This window comes from Caretta caretta, chromosome 1 (assembly GCF_965140235.1).
Source record: "Caretta caretta isolate rCarCar2 chromosome 1, rCarCar1.hap1, whole genome shotgun sequence".
NCBI lineage: Eukaryota > Metazoa > Chordata > Testudines > Cheloniidae > Caretta > Caretta caretta.
The window spans coordinates 230527327-230554270 of NC_134206.1; the positions used below are offsets into that span (position 1 = coordinate 230527327).

The window sequence follows — 26944 nt, forward strand, 5'->3', positions numbered from 1 at the left end:
TTTTTTCCCGTTTGTTGTTGGATTCAAAAGATGTTTATATTTCCCATCTATTAGAAACAGAGGCTCTTGCACTTTATGTTTACAAAATGCTATCGACTCTGTCCAGGCTGTTATACTGCCCCATCACCATTGCACCTGAACCCCCAAACTAGCTAGGGGGTTGTTTTTATGACAACAATTAGTGGTGGTGGGCAAAATACACACCTCTCAGTAGTGAGCGTATTATTATGGACATGTTAACAATGACTGCTATAATTTTTGCAAGAGAGCCCAGAACACAGGACCGGGGTGCTGGAGCAATTTGTATAGGGGGTGTGTGGAAAGTCATTGAACCAAACTGTAAACCCTGCATACGGAAACCACTTCAAGCCGAGGGTATTGCAGCACCCCCAGTTCCTGCACCTATGCACAGTCCGACTGACTGAAATGAGGCTCGATGAATGCTAAAGCCCACACGTGCCACGCCTCTCTAGAGTCCCTCAGGCAGGCGGGATTCATTTTGAAGCGCGTCCCCGCCGCTCTCTCATTTGCACAAACTTTTTTTTTTTCTTCCCCTTTCTTGCATTTCACTGCAACACCTCGTGCATCGGGTCAGAGGGCGGCAGGCAGGTCGGCCCGGCCCGGCCCCCTTCCACTGCAAGAGGCACTGAGAGCCGGAACCACGGGAACCCCGGGTAGCCAACGCTCCTCCAGCGCCCGCCCGCCCCATTCACGCGCGGGCGACTTTCCAGCCACGCGCGTTCGAACCACGCGGCGCGGTCCCGCCCCAGGTGTGCAACCCCCGCCCCCGCCTGCCTCGCGTGCGCCGCGCCGTCCGCCAAGCGGACATCCAATAGGCGCCTGGCTTACTGTTGCCATGTAGCCCCGGCCTCCCGGCCAATCAGAAGCGAAACCCGTTGCTATAGCAACAGCGTCTTAGAAACAGGCGAGAGCAGGAGAGAAGTTTGGGGGAAGCGGAACGTGCCTCCCCCCCCTCCCCCCACGCACTCCCGGGGCCCAGCCTGTCCCCAGCCCACAGCGGGGCGAGCGGCGCAGGCCGAGCAGGTAACTCACGCCTGGGAGAGCGTCTTCCCCTCGCACCCCTGCAAGGGGGGGCCGGGGTGAGGGGAGAGACCCCAAGAGCTGCTGGCGCCTGGAGGTGGGTGGCTGATGACGGGGGCGGGGGGTGGTTCAGGAGCCACCGCCCTGAGCTGTTCCAGCGACGCTGCAAAAGCAGTTCCAGGGGAGTGGGGCTGGTCTGTGGTGAGACTGGAGCGTGGAGACAACGAGGGAGGTGAGCTGTTCTGCCAGTGCCCTGTGAAAACTTGCTGCTACCTGTCTTCATTTGCTACTAGTAGCAGTTACTGATATTAAACTGGTTTCAGAATAGCAGCCGTGTTAGTCTGTATTCACAAAAAGAAAAGGAGGACTTGTGGCACCTTAGAGACTAACACATTTATTTGAGCATGAGCTTTCGTGAGCTACAGCTCACTTCATCGGATGCACAGCTGTAGCTCATGAAAGCTTATGCTCAAATAAATTGATTAGTCTCTAAGGTGCCACAAGTCCTCCTTTTCTTTCTGTGAATACAGACTAACACGGCTGCTTCTCTGAAACCTGACATTTATTAGAGCGGAAGCTTTCGTGGGCTGCAGCCCACTTCATCGGATGCACAGAATGGAACGTTTCGTAAGATGAGTTTTTTCATGAAGTTGATGGATTTCCATTCGATACGGCTCAATTCAGTTTCTTGCATAATGACAGGTTTCAGAGTAGCAGCCATGTTAGTCTGTATCCACAAAAAGAACAGGAGTACTGCTATCGGACCTAATCTGCTCCTGGAACAGGGGTAGCAAATTGTAACCAGTAGTAGTTACTGACACAGAAGGTTGATCTTATTTGTAAAAAGAAAAGGAGTACTTGTGGCACCTTAGAGAGTAGCAAATTTATTTGAGCATAAGCTTCACGAAACCTTATGCTCAAATAAATTTGCTAGTCTCTAAGGTGCCACAAGTCCTCCTTTTCTTTCTGTGAATACAGACTAACACGGCTGCTTCTCTGAAACCTGACATTTATTAGAGCGGAAGCTTTCGTGGGCTACAGCCCACTTCATCGGATGCACAGAATGGAACGTTTCGTAAGATGAGTTTTTTCATGAAGTTGATGGATTTCCATTCGATACGGCTCAATTCAGTTTCTTGCATAATGACAGGTTTCAGAGTAGCAGCCATGTTAGTCTGTATCCACAAAAAGAACAGGAGTACTGCTATCGGACCTAACCTGCTCCTGGAACAGGGGTAGCAAATTGTAACCAGTAGTAGTTACTGACACAGAAGGTTGATCTTATTTGTAAAAAGAAAAGGAGTACTTGTGGCACCTTAGAGAGTAGCAAATTTATTTGAGCATAAGCTTCACGAAACCTTATGCTCAAATAAATTTGCTAGTCTCTAAGGTGCCACAAGTACTCCTTTTCTTTTTGCGAATACAGACTAACATGGCTGCTACTCTGAAACCAATCTTATTTGTGGATTTGTCCTAATTTGCTACCTCTTGCCTTTCCCATCTTCTGGTGCAAGGGTAGCGAATTGTAACCAGTTGCAGATACTGATACGTAAAGTTGTTCTGATTTGCTGACTTGTCCTAATTTCCGCAATGGCATGCAGAAAACCACTAAGGGCTGCATTGAGAGGCAAAATAACACTTGCAAAAAGCAATCGCCATTAGTGGATTGAATGAAAACAAAGTTTTGAGACCAGGCCAGAAATTCAGTCAGACTGGAAGTCAGCTGATCCAAGAGAATAAACTTCTGCTCTAAAAACAAGAAGAAAAAGTTAGAATTAAAAATTCCAAATTAGAAATCACAGTAAAAAACAGAGCAAGTGCAATAGTAGAAACACAGATGTCATTGCTAAAACTACTAGCAAGTACTTACTTATACATATTTTCAATGAGTATTTATTAAAATATAAATTAAATAGCACAATGACATGCATCTGCACAATAACAAAGGTACATGATGAAGTGCTAAGATCCAAGCAACAGATAAGACAGATTTGTGAACTGCTCTGAGACTTTATGCAGACAGATACACTGATAAGGGATTCTTTGTTTCTGAGGAGGTATATGTAAAATACTTCACTGAATCAAGCCTCTGCAGCACCTAGGTAGGTTACATCAGACAGAGAGGAGCTGCGGTGACTAGGCATTGGGATACCTGTGCCTTTAAGACAGGGGTGGGGAACCTACAGCCAGAATCCGTAGGTTCCCACTGGATCTGGCCTGCTTTTTAATTTCATCTGGCTGCAGGCTGGAAGCCCCGAGCCTCGGCGCCCCCCCATGGGGCTGGAGCCGCAAGCGCTGGCTTGCTGGGTTGCCAGAAGCCTGGTCGGCTCTGCGCAGCTCCTGGCATGTCTCTGCAGCCTAGGAACAGGGGTGATCAGGGAAGCTCCACGCACTGTCCCCAGCGCTGGCTCTGCAGCTCCCATTGGCTGGGCACTATGGTCAGTGGGAGCTGTGGGGGTGGTACCTGTGGGCATGGGCAGCATGCACCGCGGAGACCCCTGAGCCCCTCCTCCGAGGACTGGACATGGCGGCTGTTTCTGGGAACAGTGTGGAACCCCGGCAGGCACATAGCCTGCCTTAGCCCTGCTGCGCCACCAACTGGGAACCACCTGAAGTAAGCGCCACCTGGCTGGAGCCTGCACTCCAAACCCCCTGCCCCAGGTCGGAACCCTCTCCCACACCTTAACTCCCGCCCAGACCCTGCACCCTGACCTGCATCCCAACTCCCTGCCCCAGCCCTGAGCCCCATCCTGCACTCCAAACCACTCATCCCCAGCCCCACACCAGACCCCAGCTGGAGCCCTCACCTCCTTCTGCACCCTAACCCTCTGCCCCAGTCTGGAGCCCCCTCCCATACCCTGAACCCCACATTTCTGGCACCATCCTGGAACCTAGAGCAAGCCCCAAACCTCCCCACCCCCTGCTGGGCTGGAGCCACAAGCGCTGGCTCGCCCTGCTGCGGGAGGACACCCTGAGCCCTCCCCCACAGGGCTGTGTCAGGCCCACAACTGTTTTTTCCTGTGGGTCAGTGGTCCCTGGTAGAAAAAGTTTCCCCATCCCTGCTTTAAGGGAAGGCACTGGGATGCCTGTGCCTTTAAGAACCCAGCCCTGGGAAGTCCATGCTGAGACATACTGTCTTGTGAGAGGGGAAATAAAAAAGCCGCTCTGCCCATCCCACCCTATTTTTGCAAATATTGGTGTCTCAGTCCACGGGGGTAACTATTACCCCTCTACCCCTGCCTGTGCCAGGGTTTTGCCTTCTGGCAGCACCTCACCCCTGGGCTTAACCTTGGCTCCTATTCCCCCCCATCCCTGATTTTGCCCTTCAGCCCCTATCCTAACCCTGCCTCCAGCTCCTTGACCCCCCCAGCCAGTCAATTTCTGCCCCTGCTCAGACCCTGGCCACCCCCCGCCATCTGATTTGCCCCATTTTAACCCCTGTAAAAAGCTGGGGGCATCATTCTTGGGACTTTCCACTGTTTTCTTATGGAGGAATGTTAAGCAAGGAGTGCTGGATTGGGGATGTTTTTGGAAAGGAAAGCAGCTTTTAGTAGGTTAAAGTGGATTGTGGTTATATAATTATATCAGCGATTTTTTGCACTTTTGTTCTTTAATTATAACAAGAAAAGAGACATCTGGCACGGACTTCAGGCCTCTTATTTAGGTGCCTAATGCTCTAATTCTGCAAACACTTTCTATGCACAACATATAATTGCCTGTGCAATTCATTTTCACTAGATATCATTAAGGCCCAGGGCCAGATCCTCAGTTGTGCTGAGTTTAAACTCAATACAATTTACTCCTGAGGGAATTCTGTACCACTGTGCACAGGCAGAATTTATGTCACTCACAGATTTTTTTCCCCCCTCAGAAAATAGATTCTGCGAGTTGGTGCTGAAATCATACCTTTTGCCCACCAGGGGCTGCTGTGGCAGCAGAAGAGAGGTCAGCCAGTTCACTGGTGGGGGCAGCAGGCTGTGGAGAGGGAGGGGGCAGTGGTTGCCTTCCTCATAGCACCTTGCCTGCGGGGCCAAGTGAGGAGGTATGGGATATGGGGTGGTGGGACATGGACAGTGCAAGGCATACAGGGCTGCTGGGAGGGTTGAGAAGGGCCAGTGGATTGAGGGGACAGAGTGTGCCAGGCGCACAGGAGCGAGTGGGATGACAGCACTGAGCCAGGGGCTGAATGGGAGTGGGAGTGCTTTGCCACATAGAGACGGGGCGGGGGTGCAATGACACATGGGGACAGGGTGGAGGGGTGGCTGAGTGGGGGTGCAGGGACACATGGGGATAAGGGGGAGGGAAGAGTGCAGGGACACACGGGGACAGGGGCAGATGTGCCTGACTGAATGGGAGAGACTAGGGGTCAGCCAAGATCTGCATGGGGAAGGCTCCCTAGCAAACCCCTCCCCCCCCAACCTGTTTTATTCTTCTCCCGTCCACACCCAACAACTCTCCAGGTTTACTCACAGCAATTACTTCCCTTTCCCTTAGCTCCTCCATTACCTCTGATTATCTCAAGCCTTTGCACTGCTTCTGAGGGGTGTGGAAAATACATTTCTGTATTGTGTTTAAATGAATTATTACTCAACGTTCTGTATTAATAAGCCTACTAAGGAATATGTCAAAAAAACATTTCCTGAATCTTTTTTGTTGTCTATATTGTAACAAACATACTTGCTGACAGGTATTTTGAAATAAATTGCCAAAATAAGTGAAACTGGCGTGATCTATATTTTGTTATTTTGACAAATAAAATATGCACAATTTTGCAGAATTTTAAAATATTGTGTACTGAATTTTTTGTGCAGAATGTTTCTTTTTTTTTGGTGCAGATTCCCCCCAGGAGTAACAGTTAAGCAAAGTAGGAAAGAAAGGTAGCTTTTAGCTGTCTGTTCCCAACCACTGGAGCTGAGGATCTGGCTCCAAGAGTTTAGCAGGACTGAAAAAAAAAGTAGACATTTATATGGCTAAAGAGAGCATCCACAATTGCATTGGATAGGACTGAAAATTATTTTTTTACAAACGGATATAAACCCTCATACTTCAGGAAATAAAGCATCTTCTAGTTACCCTGGATTAGGAAGAAACTTTCCCTATGTGCAGGTTATTCCACAACTGTCCATTCTTTCCCTGGGAAGCTTTGTTGTATTATTTTTGCTGGAATATGTGGGCCCAAAGAGTAAAAGATGTTAACATAATCCAATTACTGTTCAATATTAAACAGTTTTAAACCAGGTTTGGGGTTTGGTATACAGAGACTTTAGTGTGCTTAGTATCATGGCAAACATACTTTAAAAAATCCTTTTAACCCTTTATTAAAGATAAAGGAAAAAACAGTTGAACTGTAAAATATTAAGTAAGGTTTTCATTTTAACATTATCCCCTGTTCCCTTTTTCTTTAGATTGTCAGACAAGGGATTTTTTTTCCTTCTAAAAAATCTCTCAGTCTCAGATGATAACTAGTGTCCATTTGGGGAAAAGAGTAGAAGCTAGTTGAGATGGGTGGAGCTGTTATTGTTTGTTAAAGTCCAACCCCATTTATTAGAAGACCAAACAAAGCAAACATATACAAAGATGAATGAAAGGAACAGCAAAGACAGAAAAAAGTGTAGCTTCTGTTTCTGGTGTTGACTCTCACTTGGAACCTCACAGCGGGAGAAACACAGGCACAGCACATGGTCTTATAGGGCCCATTCCAAGACCTAACAAACGTACCACCATCAGGCTCTCTAGGGCATTGCTTTTTGCTGCCTCTTCCTGGTCACAGGCTTACACCAGTGTTGCAAAATGTATAGTCTTGGATAAATGTATCAGATGGAAGGAAAGAGGAGAGAGATAGGAAAGAGAAGAAATAAGGTGGGGAAGGGAAAGGAAACATAGCAGGTGGGGGGAACACATTATGTCTCACATCCCAGGTAATACCTGGGATTCAGCTGGAGCCAGTGGAGATGGCAGTTTTTATCTGGGTCCCACTCTCTAGCCCAGTCTAGTCAGGATATCTGTTAGGATTAGGATAAAGAAGGTCTGGGGTCCTAGGAGACAGTGGGGGTGGCAGCCATGATGGTGAAGCTTGCTCCTTTCCCTTCTCTAATCTTTCAGTCAACCCAGCATCGCGGTAGCCTCAGTCTGTTCGTCCATCAATTTTCCTTTCAAAGCCTCTTTTTGAGGACCCCAAAAGGGAGCGATGGACAGTATAGCCCATCCTCTAGTTATTTTGTCCCTCAGTTAAGTCTAATTACAAGATTAACTGATTTCTGATCCCACTCTGTTCTTTGTCTTTGTTTTTTGGTGCAGCAGCCCCATCATGCGAGGCTATGATCGCCACTTTCTTGATTCATTTTAGCCAAGTGGTTTTTAAAAATATCCTTTCACTCAGTCTAGCATCCTGAAAGAAACACAGCCAGGATATTTTTTTTTTTGCACTATTCCATTTCTCTGACATTCTCACCAGTCCCTTTAGGGAAAAATCTTTGATTCCAAGCCAACTCAGTTGTTCATAAAGAAACTTTCTTTCCATAGAATATTGTCCACAATGGCATAGACATGATCAACAGCTTCTTTGGTTTGGAACACATTACACAGCCCATCTTTATGTCTTTTTAATAAGTTTAACTTATCATTTATGGTACAATGAACTGTTACACTCTGTAAATGACTACTTCACTTTTTCTAGCATGACTGTGGAGTATAGTATTATCTTTGATTTTTGAGCATACTTCATAAAACATTGGTTCTTTTGTTTCCTTGGTCCATAGTTCTTGCCATTCCTTCGCAAGCTCCGTTGTGACCGCACTTTAAAATTCTTGTCAAGTTAAGGGTATTTTTTTGAGCTTGTTGTGCTGCTTTGTCATCCATTTCCAGGTATGCCACTATGCACCAGAATTCATGCTACCTGTATTGTTACACAGATACCTGCTTGCATTATTTCTGTAGTTAGGAACATTATTTCACTGATTATGCTTTCCAAAGTCCCTGTTCTAATTATCATAATGCCAGACAAGGAATCAGATAAAATTACAACTGCAGCCAGATGTACATCTCACATCCAGGTTATTGCCAATATTATCCCCCTTAATTCAGCCATCAGAACAGTCACATAATTCAATAGCCTTTTAGATTTCTGGATTCCTAGGAACATAGAATGCTGTTCCCATCTACCTGTGCTGTCATCTTTTGACCCATCTGTATAGACTTGACAAAGCTGTCCCCATTTTTCTAAATAAATTCAGATATTTCATTGGTCATAATTAGGGCTGTCAATTAATTGCAGTTAACTCACGCGATTAACTCAAAAATATTAATCATGATAAAAAAATTAATCACGATTAATCACAGTTTTAATCGCACTGTTAAACAATAGAATACCAATTGAAATGTATTAAATATTTTGGATGTTTTTCTGCATTTTCATATATATTGTGTTCTGTGTTGTAATTGAAATCAAAGTGTATATTATTTTTGATGACAAATATTTGCACTGTAAAAATGATAAACAAAAACAGTATTTTTCAGTTCACCTCATACAAGTACTGTAGTGCAGTCTCTTTGTTGTGAAATTGCAACTTACAAATATAGATTTTTTTGTGACAGACCTGCACTCAAAAAACAATATAAAACTTCAGAGCCTACAAGTCCACTCAGTCCTACTTCTTGTTCAGCCAATTGCTAAGACAAACAAGATTGTTTATATTTACAGGAGATAAGGCTGCCCTCTTCTTATTTACAATGTCACCAGAAAGCGAGAACAGACATTTGCATGGCACTTTTGTAGCCGGCATTGCAAGGTATTTATGTGCCAGGTATGCTAAACATTTGTATGCCCCTTCATGCTTTGGCCACCATTCCAGAGGACATGCTTCCATGCTGATGACACTTGTTAAAAAAATAATGTGTTAGTTAAATTTGTGACTGAACTTCTTGGGGGAGAATTGTATGTCTCCTGCTGTTTTACCAGCATTCTGCCATATATTTCATGTTATAGCAGTCTCGGATGATGACCCAATGCATGTTGTTCATTTTAAGAACACTTTCACTGCAGATCTGACAAAATGCAAAGAAGGTACCAATGTGAGATTTCTAAAGATAGCTACAGCACTCAACCTAAGATTTAAGAATCTTAAGTGCCTTCCAAAATCTGAGAGGGACGAGGTGTGGAGCATGCTTTCAGAAGTCTTAAAAGAGCAACGGTCCGATGGGGAAACTACAGAACCTGAACCACCAAAAAAGAAAATCAACCTTCTGCTGGTGGCATCTGACTCAGATAATGAAAATGAACATGTGTTGGCCTACACTGCTTTGGATTGTTATCGTGCGGATCCCGTCATCAGCATGGACACATGTCCCCTGGAATGGTGGTTGAAACATGAAGGGACATATAAATCTTCAGCACATCTGGCACATAAATATCTTGCGATGCTGGCTGCAACAGTGCCATGAGAATGCCTGTTCTCACTTTCAGGTGACATTGTAAACAAGAAGCAGGCAGCATTATCTCCTGCAAATATAAACAAACTTGTTTGTCTGAGGAATTTGCTGAACAAGAAGCAGGACTGAGTGAACTTGCAGGTTCTAAAATTTCACATTGTTTTATTTTTGAATGCAGGTTTTTTGTACAGAATTCTATATGTGTAAGTTCAACTTTCATGATAAAGAGATTGCACTACAGTACTTGTATGAGGTGAATTGAAAAATACCATTTCTTTTGGTTTTTTTACAGTGCAAATATTTGTAATCAAAAATAAATATAAAGTGAGCACTGTACACTTTATATTCTGTTTGTAATTGAAATCAATATATTTGAAAATGTAGAAAACATCCAAAATATTTATATAAATGATACTGTATTCTATTATTGACAGAATTTAAATCCCCACTCATTTCCCCACTTGGAAATTTTCTACAGTGCCTCATTTCTCTTTTCCATGACTACTTTAAGTCTTTTGTGCTTAGTCCATATAGCACAATCATCTGTGAAAAGTGAAATACCTCTTCCTATCTGTACACTTTCCGGGAGGTCATTTATCATAATGGAAAACAAAGTAGAGCTGATAAAACTCCCTTGTGGAGTTCCATTTGTAAGCTTGTAGGTATTTGATACATTTATTCCCACTTTGACCTGTATAGCTCTTTCACTTAAAAAGTCCCCTATCCACCAGAAAATTCTCCCTTTTATTCCAATTTTGGCTAGTTTGTATAGGAGTCCTTCCCTCCACAGCATATCCGACGCTCTTTCAATTTTCCGGAAGACTGTTATCATGAAGATTTTAGTCCTTATGCTTATTTGTATCTCCATTTCTAGTCTTACTCCATGGTCAACTGTGCACCTTCCTTTTCTGAAACCACTTTGTACCTCAGTTATAATATTATTTTTCTCCAAATATTCCACTACCTTGCTTGGTTTCCTAATTGGTATCACCAATGTTTGTTTCTATTCTATTCGTAGCAGTCCTTTCTCCCATATACCATTATATAACCTCAATAGAATCTTTGGACTCCCTTCTGACAAGTGTTGAAGCATTTCATTACATATATTATCTTTGCCTGGAGCTGTAATTTTTCATTTTTCTAATGACTGCAATAAGCTCCTGCATACTACATTTTTTGTTTCACACATCATCAGTATATTCTCTCCAGCCATTTATTAGTTCATAGTTTTCCTCAATAAACCTCCTTTTTTCTCACGAAACTCATTGTTTTGATTTGTATCATTACTGACCTTTTGGTATTCTTTTGCTAAAATGTCTGCCTTCCTTTCCTAAGGTTGAGACCTCAATTTAATTGTTTACAATGGGACCAGGTGTACATTTACTTTTACTTCAAATTCCATTCATTTTTTTGAATTTACTTACAGATTTTTGAAAGCTTTAAATCTATGTTGAATTTCACACAGAAATTTCTCCAACTTTCTTTTTTTTCATTTTTGACAATCCTTTGTGCCACTGCCTTACAATTTATTTATAATTTGTTAAGTCTTTACTATTCATTGTGTTGTGCTTGCTTGTATGCCTTATTTGTTTCCTTAATTGCTAATTTGCAAACTTCATTCCACCAGAGAACTGGATTTCTAAGTCAGGAGCAATTTGATGCTTTGTAGATGGCCAGATCAGCTTCTGCTGTAATTCCGTTTATTACATAGTTGTAGAATTCTCCTAGGTTGTCACTTGTACAGTTACCACATAAATATTCATCACATTCAATCTTGAAAAGGCCCCAGCTTTTTGAAAGTCAGCTTTTTGAAAATTCCATCTAGGAACTCCTTATGTGTTTTCAACATTTCCTCTTCCTTGGTACTCAATCCGCATAGGGAAGTTATCACTTCCCATTCTGTCGTCTTTATGAATTTCCAGTTGCATTTACTGGCTATATTAATTTGTTGCAATTAACCATTCCAAAACAGAAAAGGATCCATCCACTGAATTAAATCTAGTAGGTGCTCTTGTATTCAATATCACCAAGTTATGCAAACCAATACATTGTTTTGCGCATTTACCATTTAGGTCAGTTTTCTTACTTCTCCATAGTTCATTATGACTAATAAAGTCTCTTCAAATTATGAATGGGTTTTTGACATTATTAACTAGTTTTTCTAATTCCAAAACAACTAATTTTTACATGGATTATAAACATTATAAATCTGTATTTCAGAGTTTTTGTTCTGCATGGGAATCTCAATAGCATTATATTCAAAATTTAGTTTATGCACATTCATTTCTATGTAATGGAGTCCCTCATTTGTAAATATAAAGAACCCCCCCCTTCTCTGGTAGCCTCTTGATCCCTCTGGAGATCAGATCTTTGTAGATAGACTCAAATTTACTTATTAGCCATGTTTCTTGCATACATACATATCAGGCTTTTTTCCCATTTCAATGATGGTTTCTTAAATTCCTGTCCCTGCAATATTAATCTATGCATATTCCAGCTAAGGATAGTTAAGACCATGTTATTTAAGCTGTATTATTGCCTTCATGTAAAATCACATGAATGCAGTCTATCAAGAGGTTCAAGTATCAAGAGGTTGTCTATTTTTAGATATTTTTCTGCTGCTTTTGCTATGATTTTAATCCTTTCATTTTTTTCCCCATCTGCAAACTGCAGTCAATTATTTCTGTAATGAACACTATAAATTTCTCTTTACCTACAAGTAATCCTCTCATATTCTCCTCCCTGACCGGAGATATGTTCTGCTGCCCCCGTACATCTTGAATATTTTTCTATTTTCTGCAGTGGATACCATTTGATAGCCTCCATGTCTGATGCTTTTAAAATTATTTTAATCTTTTGTATTTCTGTAACTCGTTCTGCTGCTGCACGTCATTTATATGTTGCCTGTGCTTTCCCCCACAATTGCTGCATTTAGGTGCTGTTCCTTCTACACAGTTCTCATGTGAGTGATTTCCTCCACATTTACTGCACCTCATTATTCCCTTACAAATGACTGCCATGTGTCCAAACCTTTGACAATTATAGCACTCACAGGAGGGTGGCAGAGCAGGGAATATATGTTTTAACCCAGAAAGAATTGATACCCTATTTGGATTCTATCCAGAAGTGTCCCACTTTTAAGTGATATGCCTACCACCATAGATTGCTAGTTTTCGCCCTCTCTTCTATAAGTAGCTGTTTAACAAACAATACTTTATCTTCATCTATATTCTTCTTACTGTCATCCACAGAGAATCTTATTGGCACTCCATATATAGCCTCTCTGGCTTCTATCAGGAATAGAGGCAGTTCACAAGTAACTTCCATTTTCCCTAAGGATATAGTTTTAAGAAGTTTTTCAGCTTGCTCCTTATGTGTACATTCTATCAATAGATTTGCACAATCACTTTACTTTCGCCGTTCCACCATTTTCAGAGGGTTAATATTTCCTGTGTTCACATCTTCTGGCACTGATTCAACAGTTATGAAATGCTGACTTTTGTCGTGTTTTTGTTTCTCATTTCTATGCATTCCTTCTTCAAATCCTGATATAGCTGGTCTTCCCCCCGACCCCTGCTTTTTCCTGACCTGAGACCATTCCTGATCCCCTGCTGCTTCTCCTTCATGCTCCAAGACAACTTTCTCTTTCCTCACTTGCTTCCATTGTCAGTTTCAGTGTTCAGTCACCTTTCAGCTGGGGCGGGGCAGGGCTTGCCACAGTCCTCCATCCAGCCTGCTCCTGCACCCCAGCCTCACTACCATCAGCCAGACACCAGCACTAAGCCTGACTCCACCCCAGCCAGCCCCTCTCCAAACTCAGGCCACAGCCAGTCTGCCCCTCACACTGTTCTTGTTTACCAGGCATGACCTTAATACAGTTGTTGAATTATTGCAGTAAGCCTTTTTCTTTGGGGTGCTGTGTTCCCCTGCTAGGAGTAGGAAAGGTGCAGCTGCTGCATTATGCAAAGAGCCGAAGCTACTATTTTGCCTGGCTTTTACAGTACCTCACAATGTTGGGAAGATGGTTCTTAAACTCTCACTTCAGTTCACCCAGCATAAGGATAAAGCAAAATCCAGCTTTAAATATGCAAGCTTTCAAGAATCAACCTCTCCCCATCAAGTCATGGAAAGAGAACGAGGTGGGGTAACAGACATAGAGTAGCAGTATGTTAATTCAAGGCTTCATGATTAAATTCAGAGATGCAGATAAGCAAAGAAAGATTGTGAAAACTTCAGTTATGAGATGTAGATTGTGTCCTTACTTGTTCTTTGTAGATTACAGCGACAAAAGGCTCTATCAAGCAAGCAAGAGGGAGGATAAAACAATGGGTAAATAAGTATACAGGACTCTGATCCCCTTCCTTTGAATTAGATATTTATTATAAGAGGACTTGGATTTTTAAAAACATAGAAAACGCCTTTGCTGCATTTTCTCTATCTCACCATACACACTATATTAAGTACAAAAAAGATAGTGTGAAGAAGTATCAGCAGTACAACAACCTAAAAAGCCAGGAAATCAGTTTGTATTTGGGAGAAAAGAAAAAGACTGCCACATATCAAGCTGTTTCTGCAATCTGCCACCAAACCAGAAATGGAATACAAAATGGAACGATTGTGTAAAACCCATCTGTCCCATAACCACTGTGAAAAGTACCCATTACACAGAAACTTGATGTATGGACTTAGGGAACACATTCATAAACATTGTCATGCCAATAAATATATTTAAATTGGAACAAATAGAGGGCAAGATCCTCAGTTGATGCAAATTGCTGTAGCTCCACTGAAGTCATCAAAGTCAATGGATCTATGCTGATCTATACCACCTGAGGATCTGGCCTGGCGATTATTGATAGTGTATTTAAAAAATCCTCAGTTGAGTCTAATCATATGCACCAGTATAGACCAGGAAGAACTCCATTAAATCAGGAATAGCTCCAAGGAGTTATTCCATTGAACTCAGTTGAATTAATCCTGATTTATTCACTGGAGTTATTCAGATATAAAACTGGTAAAAGTGAGAAGTGAATCAGGACCTCAGATTAAGAGGTTCTTTGTTTTTGTTTTCTGCTGGACTAACACAGGGCTCGATCCTGGTCTACTGAAGTCAAAGGAAGTTTTGCCATTGACTTAGCTGGGAACAGAATTGTGCCAATAGTTACCACTTCTTTGTCTTAACCTAGATAGTAGCACATGCAGTTATTTATGCCACAGTTGCTTGAACAGTCCATTTGCTAGCAAATTGATTGATATATATCTTTGGCAACAAGGCAAAAGGGCAGAGCAGTGTTGCTGGGTCCACAAATTTCCCTCTGTCTTGGGCAGATTACAAATAGCTGTCATACTCTTTTTATCATCACATCCCACATGCCAGAGGTAGGTCTTGATGGTGGCTGAGACAGAAATATGAGTGGGTTAGGGTTGCCAACCATCCAGGATTATCCTGGAGTCTCCAGGAATTAAAGAGTAACCTTTAATTAAAGAGTAAAGATTCTGTCATGTGATGAAATCTCCAGGAATTCATCCAACTCAAGTTGGCAGTCCTAAAGTGGGTTCACATTTGTTTGTTCCAAGTACTTTCATTGCCTGCTAGTATTTGTGGCAAAATAGATCTTGCAATTTAGGGATGTGTGTATTGAGCTCCATGACCTCCTGGGAACCAGACCCTACTTATCTACAGTTTAAAGGAGTGGAGATTTCATGGCAGCTGCTGGAAGTGTGTCAGACATTTGGTTGCTCAGGTGGTGATGTTAGGTCTTGGAGCAAATGGAGAAGAAAGATATTTTCCACCTGAAGGGTGAAGAAAGAAGCAACATTTTGCTTGGAGCTAATTTTTCTTTTGTTGATGGCTATAGAGGCAGGGTACTAGCCAAAAACTGCTTCTGTACAGTTTGGACAATTAGTTTGCTGTCTGGGAAATGGTGGGGATGGTCTGCTCAGGAAAAGATGTGTTTAATTCCTGCTCTGAAACATGGAAATAAATTCACCTAATTATCAAATTATCTTTTCTTTGAATAATCCTAGCCTGTAGGCCATTCAAGCCTCAACCCTTTTGTGTTACTTCCAATTCCCCTATCTATTTAGTGAAATGATGTACAGTACTTTTTTTTTCCCTATAGGAGTAACGTCTTGTGCTTGTTCTGTCACTTCTGCTTGGTTGTGCATAAGGATGGCTTAGCCTAGATTTAGGAATATGCCCACAGTTATTTTTTCTAAATGGGCCACATTTTCAAAAAGACAGCCTCCTTTACTGTGAATGCTATTTGCATTTCCAAAATTTGTACCTTCATTTTGCACCTGTAATTGAAATTCAGGGGCCATTTGCAATTCATTTGCAGACACAACAAGGAGTATTTTTGCCTCTAAATAGCTGATCATGGGCAGAGATCAGGAAGCTAGAGGCACGAGTGTTCTATCTTGTTCCTGTCATTCATCTGAGTAGAGTGCAAACTTTCTGGGTGCAAACTACTCCTGAACAAAAAAAAAAAAAAAAAAAGGGAGACAGGGTCTTTGAAAATGTAACCTGGGGTCAAGTTCATCCTTGGTGTAACTTCACTGATACCAATAGAATTCCACTAAAGATAAATGTGATCCAATGTCTATGGGAAAAATAGCTGAAGTTTTATAAATAATGATCAAGGAACAGTGCTGAAAGGGTTGAACAGTGGTGTTGTTTTAGAATCTTTGATTCTATTGGCACTGAAAACATACAGCTATTTCAGATGGATGGAGCCAAATGTCCCAGTATGCTTTAGAGAAATACATATAATATGTCACATTATACCATCACAGTTTGAGCACTGTCTAGGAGACAAAAGCACCATTTTTTTTCAGAAATCCACCTTGCTGTTTTTGCTTGTTGTGTAATTTGCCTCAAGTTTCCTCACCAGAAAATCTAACACTTGTAAATAAAGCAGTCATTAATGTACTGTATAATGCACAGTTTTTGCATTCTCCTTTAGCAATAATATATATCAAACCCCCAAGAACTGTAATTATTTAAAACTGTTCATCTTGAAGTATATTATTGCTTGTAGAAAAAAGCTAAAAAGAAGCAAGCAAATGTTTTTATTTTTAGTCTTTTAATAAACATAACCTTCAAGATAACTTAATGCCATTTAAAAAATTCAGATAGCTAATTATTTATTATTTGAGACATGATTTAGTCTATTTATATTTTCTGCTCTGAAACACAAATTTGAAAGTGCCCACATAGGACAAACTTTAATTAACTTCCAATGCACAATTTAAAAGAGTCCCACATCTGCTTGGTCAGATTTGATTCTCTGTCAGTCAGAATCTTGAACAGCAACTTGGGCCTCTTTTCATTAAGTCAACTTTTATGCTTCTTGATACTGCCACCAGTCAAATTGTTTCCTTTTGTGTCCTAGGTTCTAAAGTAGTGTCATAATTGTGTTTTTAAATTCCCAAGGGACCATGGCCAGAGTGGTGAGTGCAGAAGACTTCAGTGGCTTACGCCCCTACTCTCATGGAATCAGATTTACTGCAAGACCACAGTCTACACCAGGCAGAGCATCATCATGCAGAAGCAGGCAAAGCGCAATGAAATCGGCCTCATGTACGTAGAGATTGTCGAGTTCTAGTTTTTATAAGCAACAGGATTTTAAACTGAAATCCCCGTATTGTTCACAAGACAAATGCAGCCTGAATCTGGCATTGCCTTCTTGGCCACCTCAGTTGTGTTATTCACTTAGGCCTAGACTGTGCTGTTTGACACAGTCCAGAGCAAGCTGCACTGCTCCAAGATGCACAGTGCCTCAGAGGGTTGTCTGATGCACAATGTCTCCAGTATTCCCCTCTTACACTCTTAGGGGAGTAATTTGCTACAGCCTTTTACAGGGTGCATCGTACTCTCCCTACCCATTCCCTATACTCACACAGACACACACACAGGATGCATCTATCCAGCTGTACTGGGTGATGCATAGGAGGGATGGAACCATGGCCCTTTCTTGTCCAATCCCCTCCCTACCCACTTACGTGTAGAGAGGGAAAGGGGTATTAGGAGCACAGCTCCTGCTTTCTTCCCCATCCCTGCACCCAGAGCTGCAGTCCATGCAGGTTTATTGCAGTTGCACAGGCACTTGGGGAACAGGGTCTTTCTCCCCACTACTCTGGGCAACCATCTAGCCCTTGATCTTAAAGCTGCTAGGTATGTACTATTGACAATGTCAGAGATTTCATGTATATCCTGTTATGCCATAGGATAATTTCTTCTTGAAATTATTATATGCTTACCCCTGAAAGAGCATATGCATATTTTATACTGGTAAGATTTATGAATCACTTAATGAAATAAAAATTGATAATACAGCTGTGAATATCTCATTTGCAAGAATTAAACATTGAGCGTTACTGGTGTTTAAGGCTTCCTGATTCACAGTTCATGCCTTTTTTCCTTCTTCCTTGCCATGAAGTTTTAATTTAAGGGGTAAATTCACTCTTGGCATAAATTGACACAGCTCCACTGATTTCAGTGGAGTCGCACTGTGAATTTGTATGCTCAACTTTCCTTTGTCAGAACTGATTACTGTTAATGATATGTGCAAGAAACCCCTTAATCAGGCCCTCTCCTGGGGAACTAATTGGATTTACAGTGACCAGAGTGCTGATTCAGCTGCTGGTTCTCAGCACTCTGTCACACCTTTCCCCCTTGATTGGTGGAAAAGTTTTTCCTTCCATGGGCTCTCCCTCCTTTACTGGAGGTGCTACTCTCCTGGAGTCTTTCACCCCCAGGGTGTTCCTCCCGGGTCCCTTTATGGAGTCCAGCCATTCTCTACCTGAAAAATCACATTTCTTGGGTGGGGGATGCCCCCATAATTCTGTCTCAGCCCATAGGTCTTCACATCAGGGGCAACCTTGTGGAATACTCTCCCCACTCTTGCCCTCCTTGTTTTGTGGCAGGACCCATTGACACCCCTCACCCTTCCGGTTACCCAGAGTCTCTAATTCTCCAACACCTCCGAATGGCTCCTGGGGTCCCTCCTCCTGACGTTCGGGTGAGGGGGATTCCAATAACTACCCAACCCCTGTCAGTAAGTTCGGATTCTCCTAACTGCACAAGGCTAATTCTGTGTTTTCTTCTTTCTCCCCCTCTTTCTTTAGGAGGCCTCCCTTTTCTTTGCTGTCCCCATGGTTTGTGTTCCCTTGTCTAGTGTTTTCCAACCCCTCTAAGTCTAGCTTCTCCTTTTGCTTCCCCAAATGTTTTATTCTTTCTCCTCCCTAGTGGGAGGAGCTGCAGTTCGTGGCTCCTATGTTGGGGTGGGACAGCATGTGCACTACCCCAGCCCGTTTCCATCTAAGCTTTCCCTGCACCTCCAGGGGTCCATCAGCCGTAAGGCAAAGTGTCGTATCACCATGGACGCATTCAAGCCACAGCCTTGCTCCCAGGAGCATCCAGTGGGGCTTCACCAATTCCTGTTTTACCAGTGAACAGTCTGAGGCAGTGTCCACTTTGGACCCCTTTGACACCTTCTCCCCACCTTTACAGAAACCATAGATAGTTTCTTTTTCCTTCCATGTCCAAGAGTCCCTGTCCAACTGCAGAACTCTGAAAACCCCCATTGTGTATAAGGGCAGTCTCTTTTTATGTGTCCTTGGTGTCCACACAGATAACAGACAATACCCCAAGTCCCAGCTGGAGTCCCCCTAGGTTCTTCCCTCTTCTTCTCTGTGACCTTTCCAGATTGGGTTTCTCCAACCCTCCTCCCCGGATCTGGTCCCTTAAACTGCCAACCCTCTTTCCTGGGAATGTCCACCTTCATGTACTCTTCCATGAGCTTGACCACAAAATCTAGAGTGACCAGCAGATGCCTCCTGACCCATAATCAGGTGATCTCAGGGATTCTCTTCAGGGGTTACAGTGGTTCAACAAGGACAAGTGCAGAGTCCTGCACTTAGGACGGAAGAATCCCATGCACCGCTACAGACTAGGGACCGAATGGCTAGGCAGCAGTTCTGTAGAAAAGGTTACAGTGGACGAGAAGCCGGATATGAGTCAACAGTGTGCCCTTGTTCCCCAGAAGGCTAATGGCATTTTGCACTGTATAAGTAAGAGCACTGACAGCAGATTGAGGGATGTGATCATTCCCCTCTATTTGACATTGGTGAGGCCTCATCTGGAATACTGTGTCCAGTTTTGGGCCCCACACTACAAGAAAGATGTGGAAAAATTGGAAAGCGTCCAGCAGAGGGCAACAAAAATGATTAGGGGACTGGAACATATGACTTATGAGGAGAGGTTGAGGGAACTGGGATTGTTTAGTCTGCAGAAGAGAAGAATGAGGGTGGATTTGATAGCTGTTTTCAACTACCTGAAAGGGGGTTCCAAAGAGGATGGATCTAGACTGTTCTCAGGGGTAGCGGATGACAGAACAAGGAGTAATGGTCTCAAGTTGCAGTGGAGGAGGTTTAGGTTGGATATTAGGAAAAACTTTTTCACTAGGAGGGTGGTGAAGCACTGGAATGGGTTACCTAGGGAGGTGGTGGAATCTCCTTCCTTTGAGGTTTTTAAGGTCAGGCTTGACAAAGCCCTGGCTGGGATGATTTAGTTGAGGATTGGTCCTGCTTTGAGCAGGGGGTTGGACTAGATGACCTCCTGAGGTCCCTTCCAACCCTGATATTCTATGATTCTGTGATTTCTAACTGTTTTAGAATTACTGCATCCATGATGTCACCTGCAATCTGAGTGTCTGGCCTTGACCAGCTGGTAGCCAGTCTGTCAGTTTCTGGGGAAATGCCTAGGCTTGTAACCTCCCCCAGGTCCATCTAGTGCAGGGATTCTCAAACTGGGGGTCAGGACCCCTGAGGGGGTTGCAAGGTTATTATATTGGGGGTCGTGAGCTGTCAGCCTTCACCCCAACCCCACTTTGCCTCCAGCATTTATAATGGTGATAAATATATAAAAATGTGTTTTTAATTTTTAAGGGGGATCACACTCAAAGGCTTGCTATGTGAAAAGGGTTGCCAGTACAAATGTTTGAGAACCACTGATCTAGTGGCCCAAAACTTTTGCAGGGAACTTTTTTGTGGATAAGTCCACCTGATCTAGGATGACTGCCTTAATCACATCATAGTCCCATGCTTGCTCATTACTTAGGGCAGGTCTACACTTAAAACACTGCATCGACGCAGCTGCACTGATGGGCCACTATAGTATTTAAGTGAAGATGCTGCTACCCCCATGAGAGAGCTTCTCCCATCAGCATAGTTAATCCACCTCCCCAAGAGGCAGGAGCTATGTTGACAGGAGAAGCTCTCCTACAGACATAGAGCTGGCTACATGAGGCGTTAGGTTGGTATAACTCTGTTGCTCAGGGGAGTGGATTTTTCACACCCCTGAGTGAGGTAGTTATACTGATACAGGTCTGTAGTGTAGACCTGGCCTTACAGCCATATAGGTTGTCTGAACTTGACCAAGAATGCATCAGGATCATTTGCAGGGCCCATCTTACAGACACCTATCACCTGTGTCTGGTTACTGTTCCCCGCTGCAGGACTCACAACATTATCTGCTGCTGCTGCACATGGGCTTGGTCTCGAATAAAGTTCTGTAGGCTTTTCTGTTGCTCAGCTTGCCAGGCAAGCAAGCATGCACTGTTTCTCCAGGTGATGGAGGGTCTTCTCTATAGGGTCTTCCTTATCTCCTTCTGCTGTTCTACGAACCATTGCAATGTCTCTTCCATTGCCTGGACTGCTGAACCTTTGCACTGGCTCCCCCATCAGGTTCTCTCTCAGTACAGATAAGGCAGCTCCAGGACAAGTCCCCACTTGAGACAAGGCACAGCCCTTAGTTCTTGTCTTCTCATATAAATGGCTCTCACACCCCTGGTCTGTAACCCCTGCTGTGTACTTTATTTGTGTTTTATTAACCACCATCCTCTTACAGTCCAGTGCAGAAATTCTTATTTACAGTATTTTACAAACATGAGAGGGGAAAAAGATCTCCCCATGCAGAGATCTCCCTTTACTCTGGCCTGGTTGGTTAGCTAGCTTTTCTTTCTCTCTCTCTCATCTTTTCCCTTGCATGGCTTTCCTGTGCTTCTTTTCTACTCTTTCAGTTAATGGGCAAATTAGCTCCTTAGGTCTTTCCCAGTGCAGGCTGATCTGATAATTAGCCATCCCTTCCCTCAATCAGGCCCTCTTCAGGGGAACTAATTAGATTTATAGTGACCAGAGTGCTAGTTCAGCTGCTGGTTCTCAGCACTCTGTCACAGAGGAGATGTGTGGAGGAGAAACTGCAGTAAAGTGTAAATAATATAAAGGGCCATATTCTGCCATTGAAGACAACTGAAATATTGTGTACAAATTGATGGCAGGACTTGCCTCAAAAATACGGAAAAATGTAAATGCACAACTAACTTCAATGATTAGATTAGGGTGCTCAGCTCCTATTGTCTTCAAAGGAAGTATTACATTAGTATCAATGCCTGAATTTGGCCCTATAAATGCAGGAGAAATAGCAGGCCAAATCTTGTGGTCCTTATTCAGTTCTTACTCAGTCAAAGCTCTAATTGAAGTCAAGGGGAATTTGCTTGAGTAGGGATTACACGATTTGTCACCATGCTGTCCAGTTCTCCAGCCCTCCTTTTCCATGGGTGTTTTTACAGCAAGCTGGCTGTTGTATGGTAACATGCTTATCTGCAAAGGAGTCTGCACACAAACAATTGGTGCTGACACATCATTGGCAGATGACTTCACTAAGGAGTTTGATAACTGAATAAAGCATTTAAATGATACAAAGCAAAGACATTCACGGTCTTTTTATTCCTGCTGTAGTCTGAAGGGAGAGTGCTAGTGGGGATGGGATGGACAAATATATTGTGAGTTACTTTACATATGTTTTACTTTGTAACTTTAACTGCTCTTTTAGAGTATCTTCCAAGTTAACCTGTGTCTTGGCTATAATGTTATAAAGAAAGAGTTGGGAATTTTCTTAATACTACTTAGCACTTTTATATTGCTTTTGATCCTCAAAGTGCTGCACAAATGTTAATTAATTTACAGTGATATCTCTGAAGATGGATTGATTTATGTTGAATTCTCAGCAAAAAAACCCTCACATTTGATTTTGCCAGGTTTAAGAGTGTATGGTAACTGTCTGATATGTTTTACAGCTACATCTGTGCGCTCTGTCCCAGATCCCACACTGTCCTCCTCAGACATTGAGCAGATTTTACTTAAAAGGACAGCTGAAAAAGAAGGTGAACTTAAAAAAGCATTTCAGACAATTGACATTGATCACACCCTAACAGTCACAAAAGGCGAATTCAGGAGAGTGATTGAAATCTTTCTTTTTCCTCTGACACAAGCACAGTTTGATTCTGTGCTGGCACAGGTATGCTATGTTATAGATGTGTATAATCACTTGGGGGCTGTTTTTATCCACGTCAATGGCAGAATTTCCTCTCGATTTCAGTGGGAGCAGGAGCAGGTCTTGTTTTATCAAAATGATGATAGATGGGGCCAAATCCTTCTTGCCTTATTTGAGTAGTTCTAGTGAAGACAGTAGAATTACTTATGCGAGTAAAATGAACTAGATTTGGCTGTTAGTATTTCTTTTAAAGGATTCTGTCTGCATTATTGCTCCCAGTGTCTGAAGAAGTTACAATGCATAAGTAGCTTTTGTGATAATTAATCAAATTATGCAGTCTTATTCCTGGAGAAAGATCAGATTGAAAACCCTTTGAGTCATGGTGGAACATGTTCTCATTTATATTGTAAGGAGCTTAGCACACTTTTGAGCACTGTAAAATAATGAATAATTGGGAGGAAGGATTGTTGTCTGTTCACCACCTTTAAGCCATAGCTAGGGTGGAATATATTCTTTAAAGACCACTAGTTGTATACACTGGTTGAGATTTTCAAAACCCACCAGGGGATAGCTATACAATGTCCATTAACTTCAAATGGAATTGTGTGGCTAACTCCTCTAGGCAACTTTGAAAATCTTAACTTCTTTGTCCATGGGGTCTGCTTTCTGGTATCAGCTCTGTAAAGTTCTCATTTTTTCAGTTTAGTAACTTAACTGTGGTACAACAACATTTAAAAATGAAGGGGAACTGCAAAGAGTTATACCACACACCTCCAAGCCATTGTTTCTAGTTGCTTTCAACATACTTACCCTTCTCCCCCACTGTTTATTATGCTAATGAGTAAGAGAAGACAGATTTTTGGCCCTCTGGAGTTCCAGTTCTGGCCCCTGCGGCCGTGACTTTCTGTCCAAAGGTTTCACAGATTTTAGGTTTTATATCCTTTCCAACATGCTTGATGTTTGATTTTCATGTATGTTGTGCTGTTACAAGGTGTTATCTTCACATTTTAAAAATATTGGTCTCTGGTATAATCAAGGACCCTAATTACTTACATTTTAACTGAAAACAGTGCTGAATTTTCAAATAAGAAATATGTGGATCCACAAGCAATATGTGCATCAATATGTGGAAATACCTTACATATGAATGTGGTACACAGGGAAAGATTGTCTCACAGGTTAGATTAGATGAGATATATTTTTACACATGGACACAGAAGATCATAGGGTTAGGGATCCTTGTCACTTGTAAGTGTAGGATATAGCCTCTTGCTGGAGGATTTATCAGATATACATTGATACTATACTCGAGCCTAAACAAAGGTGAGAAGAAATGACATGCAGTACATGCAACAAAAGAGAGGTTATCAGAGGAGATTATTTTTGTGTTTTAATAAAGTAATTAACTAATAATGGAAGTGAATGGTTTTTTTTAGTCCCATGAGATTTCATTACAGGATTTATCTAGAAATCCATTTATCTAACACTCTTTTTATTGAAATATAGATTCCGATGACTAGCAAAGTTACTGTACCATATCTTGACTTCCTGGCAAAGTTCACTAGGGTTGCCAAAAGTACCAATATGCAAAGAAGGTAAGAGCTTCTTATTACATAATCCCATTGTTCCCAACTGTACTAATGGATCACTTGCTAGCAGTCTGCAGAGAGCAGGCTGGTTAAATGGTTCTAGCTCCCTTTGTTTCCAGCTGTTACATTGTGTTACAAACGGCTCCAGATACATTAAGTACTTTTCCAATGTCGCTTTTCCATATAAACAATTGGTGTAGTTGCCATTGGATCTTATATGATCACTGAAGGGAAAGGAGTACTTGTGGCACCTTAGAGACTAACAAATTTATTTGAGCATTGGCTTTCGTAAGCTACAGCTCACTTCATTGGATGCATTCAGTGGAAAATACAGTGGGGAGATTTATATACACAGAGAACATGAAGCAATGGGTGTTACCATACACAATGTAATGAGAGTGATCACTTAAGATGAGCTAATACCAGCAGGAGAGGGGGGGATGGACAACAAAACCTTTTGTAGTGATAATCAAGGTGGGCCATTTCCAGCAGTTGACAAGAACATCTGAGGAACAGTGGGGGGTGGGAATAAACATGGGGAAATAGTTTTACTTTGTGCGATGACCCATCCACTCCCAGTCTCTATTCAAGCCTAAGTTTTAATTGTATCCAATTTGCAAATTAATTCCAATTCAGCAGTCTCTCATTGGAGTCTGTTTTTGAAGTCTTTTTGTTGTAATAGTGCGACTTTTAGGTCTGTAATTGAGTGACCAGAGAGATTGAAGTGTTCTCCGACTGGTTTATGAATGTTATAATTCTTGACATCTGACTTGTGTCCATTTATTCTTTTACGTAGAGACTGTCCAGTTTGACCAATGTACATGGCAGAGGGGAATTGCTGGCACATGATGGCATATATCACATTGGTAGATGTGCAGGTGAACGAGCCTCTGATAGTGTGGCTGATGTGATTACGCCCTATGATGGTGTCCCCTGAATAGATATGTGGACACACTTGGCAACGGGCTTTGTAGCAAGGATAGGTTCCCGGGTTAGTGGTTCTGTTGTGTGGTATGTGGTTGCTGGTGAGTATTTGCTACAGGTTGAAGGGCTGTCTGTAAGCAAGGACTGGCCTGTCTCCCAAGATCTGTGAGAGTGATGGGTCATCCTTCAGGATAGGTTGTAGATCCTTGATGATGCGTTGGAGAGGTTTTGTTGGGGGCTGAAGGTGATGGCTAGTGGCGTTTCTGTTGTTTGTAATTGGTATATTCTGTGAACTAGTAGTAAGTGTAAGTGAGTATATGAGAAGTTAGATGTGAGCGGAGGCTAACATTTTTTAGGGATACTCAAAACATATCACTCAACTTGCAGGATGCCGTGTCTTACAAAGACACAATCTGAGGGACTCACAAACATTATTCCGGCAGGAAAGTTAAAATGCTGTGGGATTCATTCCTTCAATGTAAATAACATTCTTCTTTGAGAGATGTAGCTGTGGGTCCTTCACTCCAGGTGAAGATGCATCCCTGCGTCTTTGTTTGGAGAGTTTTGCAGCAGTGCCTGTATGGGTCACGCATGCGTGGTGCCTGCCTCACGTGCCATTGGCATCTCAATAGCACGTGAATGACCCAGACGCCTCAGTTCCTTCTCTACTGTCCCCGGCCTGAGATGGAGCTCAGCAGTCCTGTTGAAAACCTTCATTTTCCAATTAGACAGATTATATAAATTAATAAATTGGGTTAGTTTTAGGTTAGTTTAGTCAGATAAGTTTCAGTTGTTAGACTTACAGCCCCTGTAAACAAAGAAATTATTTTACATCCCATAGTGCAGTTAGTAGTAGTTAGAAAATGCCTGGTGCACCGGGTTTTAAAAGGTGCACAAAGAGGCGATGCCTATCTCAGATGGACACTCTCAATGTGTCTGTTGCCTGGGGGAATCCCACATTCCCCAGAAATGTGCCCATTGTACTAAACTGAAGGCTAGGGCACGAAAAGATGGGGACCTGAGGCTTAAACTCATCCTCATGGAAAAGGCCCTCAGACCAGCCTCCAACCCTGGGCAGGAACTCTTTTCTCGGCAGAGGTCACCAGTCTCCTCAACACCATTGTTCCCTAGGGACAAAAAAATGGCAAAATAGCAGCCAGCTTCCTCGCCTCATAGAGAGGACATCACCTCAAAATGGTCACCGACCAAATCGGTGCCGACTGCTCCACAGCTCAGCACCTATAATGCTCCAGGCACCTCCGGCACGGTCCATGCAGCGGCCGCCGTCAGTACCCCCTGCTCCAGTGTCAAGGCTAATAGCTTTAAGCTGCCTGCCTCCACCATGGCACCGTCAATAGCGCCAAAGGAGATGGTACTGACAACTGCTCCTATTCCTGTGCTGCAGACTAATGTGCTCAGTGTGAAGGTGCTGGCACAAGTTACTTGAGTACTGGTACAATTGGCACCCTGCCCCTTGGCACCGATGCTCTCGGCACAGTGGCTTTTCATGCATCAGAAAGATCTGTTGGTCTCCCCAACTCCAGAATCTCCTTTATTGGGCACCGAATGTCTCACTGGGACCGTCACTGGGACCGTCAGTACTGCATCGTCAGCTGTCTCTGATACC

General features: G+C 42.7%; 1 protein-coding gene across 2 annotated transcripts in view; it reads left to right on the forward strand.

The window, feature by feature from the left end:
• The first annotated feature begins 954 nt into the window (after positions 1 to 954).
• Positions 955 to 26944, forward strand: part of EFCAB6 (EF-hand calcium binding domain 6) — a 154508-nt gene continuing 128518 nt past the window's right edge. For both annotated transcript variants that reach the window (XM_075121373.1, XM_075121374.1), the window contains exons 1-4: positions 955 to 1044; positions 16904 to 17050; positions 22608 to 22828; positions 24311 to 24399. In XM_075121373.1, coding sequence (XP_074977474.1) covers positions 16909 to 17050; positions 22608 to 22828; positions 24311 to 24399 — 452 coding nt within the window. In that variant the 5' untranslated portion in view covers positions 955 to 1044; positions 16904 to 16908. The remainder of the gene's footprint in view (positions 1045 to 16903; positions 17051 to 22607; positions 22829 to 24310; positions 24400 to 26944) is intronic.